At 31.9% G+C, this 12,299-nt stretch overlaps 1 protein-coding gene across 1 annotated transcript; it reads left to right on the forward strand.

Annotated features, from left to right (window-relative positions):
* Positions 1-6,193: 6,193 nt before the first annotated feature.
* LOC107799566 (mitogen-activated protein kinase 1) lies at positions 6,194-10,413 on the forward strand. Its single transcript, XM_016622691.2, has 6 exons — positions 6,194-6,594; positions 7,297-7,426; positions 8,482-8,619; positions 8,733-9,065; positions 9,307-9,490; positions 9,812-10,413. The coding sequence occupies exons 1-6, from the start codon at positions 6,422-6,424 to the stop codon at positions 9,979-9,981; spliced, it is 1,128 nt and encodes a 375-aa protein (XP_016478177.2). The 5' UTR covers positions 6,194-6,421; the 3' UTR covers positions 9,982-10,413.
* The last annotated feature ends 1,886 nt before the right edge of the window (positions 10,414-12,299 follow it).

Raw genomic sequence — 12,299 nt, forward strand, 5'->3', positions numbered from 1 at the left:
TCATCAATTTTGTACGTTATGGTGTTAATCAAAATATACACCGCACATCAATAATAATAAGATAAAATTATTTGGTTCACGGCCCTGAACCCTTTGTGAGGGGAGAATATAATGTACTTTCGTATATAATATTTATCAAACTCATACAGATAACTTTGTTCTCATGAGTATTAGTTTAGCTATTAAGTGGAGGCACTCAATAAATTATTTTGCTAAATTAACTGTGAAATAAACCAACTTATCAAGTTGAACTGTCTTGAACAGAAAATCTGAAAATTATGCTCTAAATTAAATTATTGAGCAAGTTAACTCGCAAATATCAGGTTGTGGGTTAATAATAAGAGCACAACCATTTTATAGATGCATCTTATGTGGTGTACATGGCAGGTGAATGGGCTCATATCCACCTTTGATATTTCCAGCATTTATGGGATTCAATCCCAATTTTAGTTGGTCTATTAATTAATGAGAACAAACAACATAAGAGTTAGGGATGTGTATAATTTAGGAAAATACCGAATTACCGTACCGAAATCAAAACTTTTGGTATTTGATATTTTGATATTCGGTATGGCATTTGGTTTAAGTTTTAAAACAAAATTGGTATTAGGTATGGTATTTGGTATTTTAAAATGAAATACCGAAATACCGATATTGTACCGAAATATATATTATATTACATAAAATACACATATTATTAATTATAACATAAATATAAAAATTTATAATTTTAATTTCCTTTATTTTTTAAATTCATCAATTAACTCTAAGCAAGTAACAAGACATTTCTAATGATCAAATTTATTCCTTTATGTATAATTTTCTCTCTATATGTTGATATTTGCAGGTTTTGGACAAAATTTTTGTCAATATATATATATATATATATATATATATATATATATATATATATATATATATATATATATATATATATATATTAGATGTCTAACATGACATAAAAACTTGATATGCATCTAAAGTCTATTTAAATGGCTTATATGACTTAACTTATATGACAATCCCTTCGCTTAAAGTATATACAATCCTAAGTGCAATTTGTGCACATATGTATCTTGCTATAACTATAAGCATGATAATATGATAGCGAAGATTTTCAACGCGCAACATATTCATTGGAGTTAATATGGCTGATTTATTCATCAAATCTTTGCCGACGTCAACCTTCAAGAAGCTAGTGCACAAAATTAGAATGCGAAGGCTCAAGAATTTGAATCAGTGCTCTCATCAGGGGGAGTTAACACGCGTTGTACTCTTTTTTCCTTACAAGGTTTTGTCCTACTGGGTTTTCCTTGCAAGGTTTTTAACGAGGCAACCAAACGGCGTATTGTTAGATATGTGTACTCTTTTTCCTTCACTAGAATTTTTTTCCACTGGGTTTTATTTTAGTTAAGATTTTAACGAGGCACATTATCTGTTGAATAGACATTCAAGGGGGAGTATTATAAATATAATTATATTTAAGGTGAATGTCTATATTTTAGAGAGATTTTAGAGTTTGTTACTTTGTGGCTAAGTCACTTTTTCCCTATAAATAGAGGAGTTCTATTCCATTGTAATTCATCTCAAATCAATAAGAATTCTCTCTCTCTACTTTTCTTTGCAATACTCTTCTTCTTTTATTATTTTATAACACTTATGAAGTACTTAAATTATTTAGGAATGACAAAATACTTTGTACGTTAACTGAGGCGAGTCCCTAAAGAGATATTACCGGTTTAATAAATATAAAATTTCTTTTAAGTTAAATAATTATTAGTCAAATTCAGTTAAAAGTCATAAATTTTTACCATCAATTTATAACTTTTCGGCTTATAATCACTTTTGATTTTACCAATTTTTTAAACTATTTAATTCATTTTTTTGTGTGATTTTGCAAATATCCATCCCAAACAATACCCCAATTCCTCTCTTGTTTTTTTAATGATTTAGATTTATACAAATAACTTTAATAATTTAAAGATATTTCAATCATTTTAATATAAAAAGTAATATTTTTCTTTTACCAAACATAATAATAATAATAACTTATTATGAAATTTCAGTATTTTTATTCAAACATAACGTATTTATAAAATCGTATTCAATTTTCAAAATAATGTTGCAATACTTAATTCTTATAAGCAACTTTCAATCAGTTAGGCCAACCTAACTCAAATGGCAAAAGAAAAAATCGAACTAGGATCGGAAATTCGGGTAGTGCGGAATATAGCCAAACAACGGTATAATGACAATAACAAAGACAATGGGAGTTGAGAAATTTGACAATTAAAGTAAATAAAGAAGACACAAATTTAACGTGGTTCGGTCAAAGTGACCTACGTCCACAAGCGGAGATGAACAATTTCACTATACCAACTAGAGTACAAAAGAGAGTACAAAGTTAAAGTAAATACTCTAAATAATCCCAAATACCCCAAGAGAATAACCTCACAAGATCACTCCAAAGAAAGAGTTCACACAAGTGTTTCCTAACACTCACTCTCTTACAAAATACTCTATAATAAAATAAATGAGGAGAAAGAAAGACAAGAGTGAAAAGCTCTTGAATTGGTGTGTTTACAAATGAGGAGAAACTCCTCTATTTATAGCAAGAAATCCTTAGCCTAATAATGGATATTATGTCATGGCAAATGTCATGATCCACAAATTTGTTATAATGGATATTATGTCATGGCAAATGTCATAAAAATTTGGCCATATTACAAATCTCCACCTTGGCCTAATTTTGGCTGATATAGTAAATTTGTTCCACCTTCTCCGCAAAAGCTCCAATGGACATATGTCAAAATTTAACGCCATCAAAATCACACAAGTTGTCTGATACCGAAACTGCAGTAGGGCCTATAATAGTGGAGCCCAATAAAGTATACAACGAACCAGATCTATGTGCTTTCATGATCACAAGAGTATCTTGAAAAACTTTTAAAACTCCACCTTCACTAGTGAATTTGCACCCAAGGGATTTTAAAGTGCCCAAAGATATGAGATTTTTCTTCAACTTAGGAACATATCTAACATCGGTGAGAGCTCTCACCACATCATCGTGCATTCTAACCCGAATTGTACCTTTGCCAATAACGTTACAAGTAACATTGTTACCCAGTTGGACAACTCCACCTGCAACTGAATCATATGTAGAAAACAAGTCCCTTCTAGGACACATATGATATGAACAACCGGAATCTAAAATCACTCATTGTCTAATCTGAAACTAGTTTCAGTTGCTAAAAATATAGTTCCCTCAATCTCATCAGTTGCTACACTAGCTTCGGCGGTATCAGTATTTTTGTGCTCATTTTTTCTTTCTTTGTGCTTTTCTTTATTTTTCAGTTTATAGCATTCAGAGAATTTTGACCTTTCTTATGACAATAGCGACATTCTAAATTATTGTATCTGAAATTAGAGTCGGATTTGCCCCTAACAAACAAGCCAACTTCCGCTTGAGTTCCACTAGCTTCCCCAGTAATATCACTATCTATCTGTTCTTTTGATTTTAAGATAGATTTAATATCCTTATAAGAAATATTATCCTTTGCATAAAGCATAGTATCTCTTATATGCTTAAAAGATGGGGGTAAAGAACAAAGCAGTAACCCGGCTTGATCCTCATCTTTAATTTCAATATCTATATCACTCAAATCCATAAGAATGGAATCAAAGGTGTCAAGATGAGAGAGAATAGAGGTACCTTCACCCATATGAATTGTATAAAGCTTCTACTTCAGGTAAAGTCTATTTTCTACCGTCCTTTTCATATATAAGATTTTCAATTTTTTCCACATGACTTTAGCTGTGGTTTCTACAGAAACTTCACATAAAACCTCATTTGAGAGATTTAAAATAATACTTGCTTTTGCCTTTTTGTCTATGATGGCAAACTCCTCGTCCGTCATTTTATCCGGCTTCTTCTCCTTTCCTTGCAATGCCAAGTCTAAGCCATCCTGAAATAGGATAGCTTCCATCTTTAATTGCCACATTCCAAAGTTTGCACTTCGGTCAAATTTCTCAACATAGGTCATTGTTAGAGTCATTTTGGCTATTGAAACTAACCCGGTTAGATCCGGCTCTGATACCAATTTGTTAGGATCGGCAACCCGGGTAGTGCGGAATATAGCCAAACTACGGTATATTGACAATAACAAAGACAATGGGAGTTGAGAAATTTGACAATTAAAGTAGATAAAGAAGACACAAATTTAACGTGGTTCGGTCAAAGTGACCTACGTCCACAAGCGAAGATGAGCAATTTCACTATACCAACAAGAGTACAAAATTAGAGTAAATACTCTAATTAATCCCAAATACCCCAAGAGAATAACCTCACAAGATCACTCCAAAGAAAGGGTTCACACAAGTGTTTCCCAACACTCACTCTCTTACAAAATACTCTATAATGAAATAAAAGAGGAGAAAGAAAGACAAGAGTGAAAAACTCTTGAATTGATGTGTTTACAAATGAGGAGAAACTCCTCTATTTATAGCAAGAAATCCTTAGCCTAATAATGGATATTATGTCATGGCAAATGTCATGATCCACAAATTTGTTATAATGGATATTATGTCATGGCAAATGTCATGAACCACAAATTTATTATAATGGATATTATATCATGACAAATATCATGAAAATTTGGCCATATTACGGGACTAAAAGGAGAAAAAATGTCAAGGTACGCAAAAAGCTAAATGAATAGGATACCGTTGACTTGGCGGCTAATATAACATGAAAAACAACCAGAAATCTAATTTATTTTAATTTAAATTCCCAGTCCGTTTGTACATACTTTGGAGTTGGCTGAATCATATTATTGGACATATAATTAGATCAAATCAGTGTTCAAAAGTTATGAGGCTTTACATTAACAATAATATTTATAGCTACTAGCTACCATACATGCTCCAAAATTGCTTTAGGGAAAATTCTTTAGAGGTCAAAAGGTCTGTACTTACCTCGATTCGAGATAAGAATACTGCTCCAAAATTGCTTTATCGCGTCTAATCTCGATTTATATAAAAGAATAATTAACTGAGATAAACAAACCTATTGAACTTATCTCTTAAATATAAATATAAACCTTACTTAAAGTTAACGTCAAAGTTAATCCAAAAAATCAAACCATGGTCAACATAGTTAAAGAACCTTTTGGCCAAACTGTTTATTTTAAGAAGTGTTTTTGTTCAAAAATACTTTTGTAAAATAATAGTTTGTGTTTGGCCAATTTGTTTGAATAATGCTTTTTGCAATGTCATTGTGTTTGACCAATCTTTTCAAAAGTTACTTTTATGTTTAATTTACAATAAATATTATTTTAAAAAAGAAAAAAGAAATGTAAATTTATTATAAAAGAATTCTAAAGTAAAAATATAAATTAAAATTTTTAATCAATACAAAATATAGTTGTTCTAGAGCAATAACATTGAATATTTGAAATTACTTTTTTGTTTACATGATAATTTAAATATGTCAAAATATATCATTTAATATAAATTTAAATTCTACTCTTAGGAATAGGAGAAAGAGAATAAAAATATGATTAAAATAAAAAGAGAAGATATGTATAGTAGAAATAAAAAGGAAAAGAAGAATGTTAAAATAATGAGGAATAATTTAAAAAATATATATTTATTTTAAAGTTATTTTTGTCTTGAATAAATTAATTTTTTGCTTCTACTTTTACTTCTTGAAAAAAAATAGAATTTGTATCTTCTCCCAAAAAGCAGACTCAAAAGTACTTTTTAATCTTGGTCAAACACTTTAAATTTTTCAAAAAGTAATTTTTTGACCAAAAAAAAAAATACTTTCGACCTTCTAGAAGCTTGGCCAAACAGATTTTAAATCAACTGACTCAATATATTTTTGTATTACCCATAATTCACTAAGAGCCTGTTTTCATTCAATTTAGATTATACCTACAAGTCACAAATTACTGTACCAATATATAACACTTCCAAAACATAAATGTAACAAAATTAAGCAAATAGAAGGGTCGAGTTGTCACATAATAACTCTTGCTTATGTAAAAAAGTTATGGGCAATTAAGAAGACTTGCCCAAAAGCAAAGGGGAATAAGAGACCGTTGACTTGGCGGCTAATATAACTGTAACGTGGAAAACAACCAGAAATCTAATCTATTCTCTAATAAATTTTCCAGTCAATGGGGAATCCAGTACATCTAACGCGTCATCCTCTTCTCCTTTCCCCTAAACTTCCTTCCTCCTTCCTTTTCCTTCTTCATTTCCTCCATTGACCCCTACACCCTCTCAAATTATATGTATATATCTAATTATCTATATATACACACTTATTACATGTTCATATGTAGGCAGGCACATATTTTTCTTTTACTTTTGTCACGTATTGTTTTCTTGAGTTAGATTAGGGGACTGAAATTAATTCATGGCTGATGCAAATATGGGTGCCGGTGGAGGTCAATTCCCTGATTTTCCTTCGCTTCTAACTCACGGTGGACAATATGTTCAGTATGATATTTTTGGCAATTTCTTTGAGATCACTACCAAGTATCGCCCTCCTATTATGCCTATTGGTCGTGGTGCTTATGGAATCGTCTGGTACCTTCTTTTTTTTCTTTATCTATGAAATTGCTTTTACTTTAGGGTTTTTGTTTTTCCCCTCTTTGTGTTTTCTCTGTATTGAGAGTAAAATTGGATCCAACATATAAACAGTAGGCGGATTCAGAATTTAAACTTAATGAGTTTAATATTTAATATTTTTTAACGCTTAACTCATTGTAGGTTTGAAATGATTCAATTTATGCGAAAATGTTTGACTGGATACGGAGTTTAAGAAAGAAAAAATGAATTTTAAAACTTGGTAGTCATTTTTGTGGTTATAGTTATCTCGTTAGGAGTAAAATGAGAAGTTTAAAGTTGAACTATTCATAAATAAAAAATGTGTCATTCTGTTTTTGATACATACTATAAAGGAAAAAATGTCATATAAAATGGGGCACGGGTAGTAAAATGTGTCATTTTATATTGAAAACACTAAAAGTTTACTACCTCTTTCTCATTTTAGGTGACATTCTTTCCTTTTTAATTTGTCCCAAAAAAATAATTGATGGTTGTATCTACCTCTGGTTCAGTTGAGTCCATTTAATAAAGGCTCTATATACCTTTGCCAGTAGGTGCAGGAACGCTCACATATGTGTATATATGAGTATTTACTAAGTGGTGTATTTGCTAGCTTTAGATCTTAGATTCGCCTCCAAAGTCTAGCCGATAATGGTGTTTTGTCTGTTTGTGTATGTAAAGCTCGGTGTTGAATACGGAGCTGAATGAGATGGTTGCAGTTAAGAAAATCGCGAATGCGTTTGACAATTACATGGATGCTAAGAGGACTCTCCGTGAGATTAAGCTTCTTCGCCATTTAGACCATGAAAATGTGAGTCTTCTGTTACTTTTCTTGTTTTGGTTACTCTTCTTGATGTTGTGAGTTGTTATTGAAGGAGAATTTTTACTGATCATGAAGTGAGAACGCATGCTATTTGCTTTACAGACTAGTTGCCCCCCCCCACACACATATGCAACTGGCTATGTCGTGCGGACTCTTCAAATGCTGTCACACCCGTGTCGGATCCTCAAAAAATATACTACTTTTGGAGGATCTAATACGTTCCCAGTGACATTTTCGAAGAGTCCGAACAACATAGGCAATTAGTTAAATTAACTAGTTATTCTGTATAGGATAAGCAAAGGCAAATTAATTTATTATTGGAATGAAACGGACATGAATAGTGAAGAACATAGGGGATTCACATAGCGAGCTCAACTGGTTTGAGATTGAGGGTTAATTGATTGAATGATGAAAGCACCGTGTTAATTTTGATTTTTGTAAATCAAGCCCGTCAAGGCTACAATAGCAAACAGCATCCAATATTTCATATAAAGGCATAGACCTTTTAACTGTTTAATATGGGCTCCTTGAGTTAATTTAGTTAAACTTGGAATAAGTTTATTCTTGCACTTAAGTGATTCCTGAATCTGTAGAATGTAACTTCTTCTCTCTTATCATCTTTGCTTCCTTTTGCTATGTTGTCTTCCCTTTTCTATCTCGGCCTGAGAATTGTGAAAGTTTGATTCTCCAGAATAAGGAGCAATTTTCATAGTACTAGTAGGTAAAGACAACAAACTCATTGTTGGTCAGACAGTTCTTTCTTTCTGCCCGTGTTGAAATGGAATAGCTGAGAATAAACAAATTCTATTGCTTTCAGCTGCCTATAGCACGATGACTAGATTTTTAGTGGATACTTAAGAATGTATTTGTTATAATTTAGATTCTCTCACATATATTATGGGATATGTCCTTGTTATTTAATCTTTCTGGATAATGTGGCTTCATAACGGTGAACTTTACGGCAATTTGCAATTTGGATGCCTCATTTAGTACAAGTACCTCCTAGTTTTTGCTTATTCAAGGAAACCAAAAATTCTCTGCAGGTAATTGGTTTAAGAGACGTGATTCCTCCACCCTTACGAAGGGAGTTTTCTGATGTTTACATTGCTACTGAACTCATGGATACTGATCTTCACCAAATAATTAGATCCAACCAAGGTTTATCAGAGGATCACTGTCAGGTAAATCCACCCCCGAAACTGTACCAAGTTAACTGCGACAATCTATCTAATATGCATCTTGATAGTTTTCTGTAAATTACTTTTCTTTCTTAAATAAAATTTTTTGTTTGCAGTACTTCATGTATCAGCTCCTCCGTGGCCTAAAATACATACATTCCGCGAATGTTCTTCATAGAGATCTCAAACCGAGCAACCTTTTGCTAAATGCAAATTGTGATCTTAAGATATGTGACTTTGGTCTGGCTAGGCCAAACATAGAGAACGAGAATATGACGGAATATGTTGTAACCAGATGGTACAGGGCACCAGAGCTTTTATTGAACTCTTCGGATTACACTGCTGCCATAGATGTTTGGTCTGTCGGTTGCATCTTCATGGAGCTTATGAATAGAAAACCTTTGTTTCCTGGAAAAGATCATGTACATCAAATACGCTTGCTAACTGAGGTAAAGATCGATTCTTGAAAGAAATAACAAATTAAGGATGTATACACTTCATTTTTTACATGGAACAAGATTTAACCATCTGGATTCTTGATTTTACTTTGATTATGTTGCTCCTTTCCTCCATGCAAACATAAGCATCAGCTTATTATGGACCAGAAAAAAATAACAAATTAGCTATAGTATACTATTATGAGTAATCTTGTGACAAGAAAATGCTTATGTTGGCTTTTACTTTTCTCAGCTTCTCGGCACCCCAACAGAATCTGATCTTGGCTTCCTACAAAATGAAGACGCAAAGAGATACATCAGGCAACTCCCACAACATCCTCGCCAGCAGTTAGCAAACGTTTTCCCTCATGTGAATCCATTGGCCATTGATCTTGTAGATAAAATGTTAACACTCGATCCTACTAGAAGAATTACAGGTAATTTCCATATTCTGTACTGCTATCTTAGATTGGAAAGCTTGAACGATCGACTCTTTTGACTCAAAAGAATCTCTTTTGCAATAAAATCATAATACACTTGTCCCTTGCATGTAATAACTCTTTAACACTATAGAGTCCAATAATATATTCATAATCACTTATCTTTAGGAAAGCTTATCATTCTTTCTTCCTCAGTAAAACGATGATTCTTGCTGCAAAATTTTCACATAGGCCACACGAAATGAAGATTTTTGCTGAATCATATTCTGTTCGTTCTCTTTTAAGCTCATCCGCTAATGTATTTGTATTCGGATGCAGTTGAGGAAGCATTAGCTCATCCCTACCTTGCAAAGCTCCACGATGCAGGTGATGAACCAGTCTGCCCCGTTCCATTCTCCTTCGACTTTGAGCAACAAGGAATAGGAGAGGAACAAATTAAGGACATGATATATCAGGAATCTTTGGATCTGAATCCTGAATATGCTTAAACATAAGAGAAATCAATTCTTCTTCTCTTGTTTCCCCTTTGATCTAGAGTATCTACTTCCCTACTGTGGATTTTCTTGCTTGGACCGAGCCACTCAAAGTTTTTGCTCACTGGTCAGTCCTTTTCGCAACTTGTAATGTAAGGCAGCCTTCAATGTGCAGCCATCCATATATCTTTTTTAGTGCGCACCTCAATTATTTCATTGGATATTGCTACCTCCCACCGGCACAACCATTTATATCTTCCACTCATTCTTATGATTTGTATCTTGTGTGTTGTATTTAGCTTATTGTAGTCTGTATTCTTTTTGTTCACTGTATCATGTTGTATTATGTACAGCGGATTGTATTGAGAAGTAACTTTTAGTAGCATGTAAAAAGGCTATCAAGAATCTATAGTCATTTTCCTATGAAAATGGGGTGTGTGTTCTCTGTATTTACTATTCGTTCATGAACTTCTATGCTAATGGAATGTGTAATGAAGAGATGTATAATATCCCTTATAATCTCAGTTTTTGACACATACTAGTGGCTATCAGCCAATTGAAGGTCTATAGAATCATTCTTCTTTATTATTAATGCAATTTAATATTCAAGGTTATTTCACATTTATTCCCGTCTTTAAACCTGTCACTTTAATCTAATGTAAAAGTAGTAAAACTATGGTTAATGCTGAGCATATCACAATAATAGAGTAATCTTAGAGTTTATTAAGACTTGACACAATTGTCATGCTAAAAGCACAAAATACGAATTTCAAAATTTAACTTGTAGTTCCTTGTAAGAACTGCTATAAGAATAGAATAAAGAGTGCATTGGGTGATGTGTGGATTAGGACTAATGTCGTAGCCAGAAATTCTGTCAAGGATGTTCAAACTTTAAACAAGTCAATACTTTTTACTGTTCATGAATGGTATGGTAAATGTTTAAAACAAACTACGCAATATTTGGCTAAACAATACAACAACAACAACAATCCAGTGTAATCCCACAAGTGGGATTTGGGTAGCGTAGGATGTACGCAGCCTTACCCCTACTATGGAAGGCCAGAGAGACTGTTTTCGATAGACCCCCGGCTAAAGAAAAAGTGGAAGAAGCATTTATAGCAAGAAATGGCAATACAAGATATTTGGCTAAACAATTAAAAACTTTTAATAGAACTATAATTTTATAAATCAAAATTAAAATAATAAAAAGACAACATTAGAAATTTTATTAATACAAGTAAGCATAAAACCAAAGGAAAGAGAGAGTCGAGAGGATTTGTAGTTTGTAGAGAGCTTTTGTGAAGAAATTTTTGTAGAGCTTGACTTTTAAATTATAAAATTTACTTAAGAAATAATTTTTAGTTAAAAAAATACTTTTAAGATTAGTTTTTTATTTCTACAAAATTTTTAAATTTTAGGAGTTATTTTATTAGGAAATCTTTTAGATGAAAAAGAATCGAATAGACCACATATGGTGGTCTCCATTTAGTTTTGAAAAACAAAAAAGGAAAACGTTGAATCCTGAGCAACACGTGACTTTGAACACCTTGAACCGTTAAACTGCCTCAGTCAAATGTGTTAAGGGTGTTCAAAATATAATATATAATTATATAAACTAGTATTTAAATTATATATATATATATATATATATATATATATATAAACTGCTCTGTCAAATGTGTTAAGGGTGTTCAAAATATAATATATAATTATATAAACTAGTATTTAAATTATATATATATATATATATATATATATATATATATATATATATATATATATGCGCTTGACCACCCTTGACATAGGGTGGCTATGCCACCGGTTAGGACGGGTCAAAATGTGATAACAACCTAATATTTAAGGGGAGAAAGATGAAAGGGCTAATCCATTATCCATTGAATTTCGGATTATGTATCACCAATCTTCGGACATTTCTCTGTTATAAAAAAAATTATATGAAAAATATAAATTGTGAAAACCCAAAAAACGAAAAAATGGCAACAAGACATAAATTTACAGTTCAGACAATTATTTTGACATGTTTTACCTGTCCAAAGTATAAACTCTTACATTTTATTTCTTCCTTGATTTAGGAGACCATCAAAATTGTAAATTTTAGAATTTGAGTGCTTTACATATTTAGACGGGAAGGACGGCTAAAATGATTAGTTTCATTCTTGTATGATTGTTATCTAGCTGGGAGATTGTTGAATACATAAATTAAGAGAAAAGTTTTCCATAACTTTGACATGTGGAAATATGATAAAAAGGTTTTATTAATTGAAAATAATTAAATTTGAGCTAAATTCACTTTTCACCGGTCGGAGAAAACA

The sequence above is a fragment of the Nicotiana tabacum genome, chromosome 17 (genome assembly GCF_000715075.1).
Source record: "Nicotiana tabacum cultivar K326 chromosome 17, ASM71507v2, whole genome shotgun sequence".
NCBI lineage: Eukaryota > Viridiplantae > Streptophyta > Magnoliopsida > Solanales > Solanaceae > Nicotiana > Nicotiana tabacum.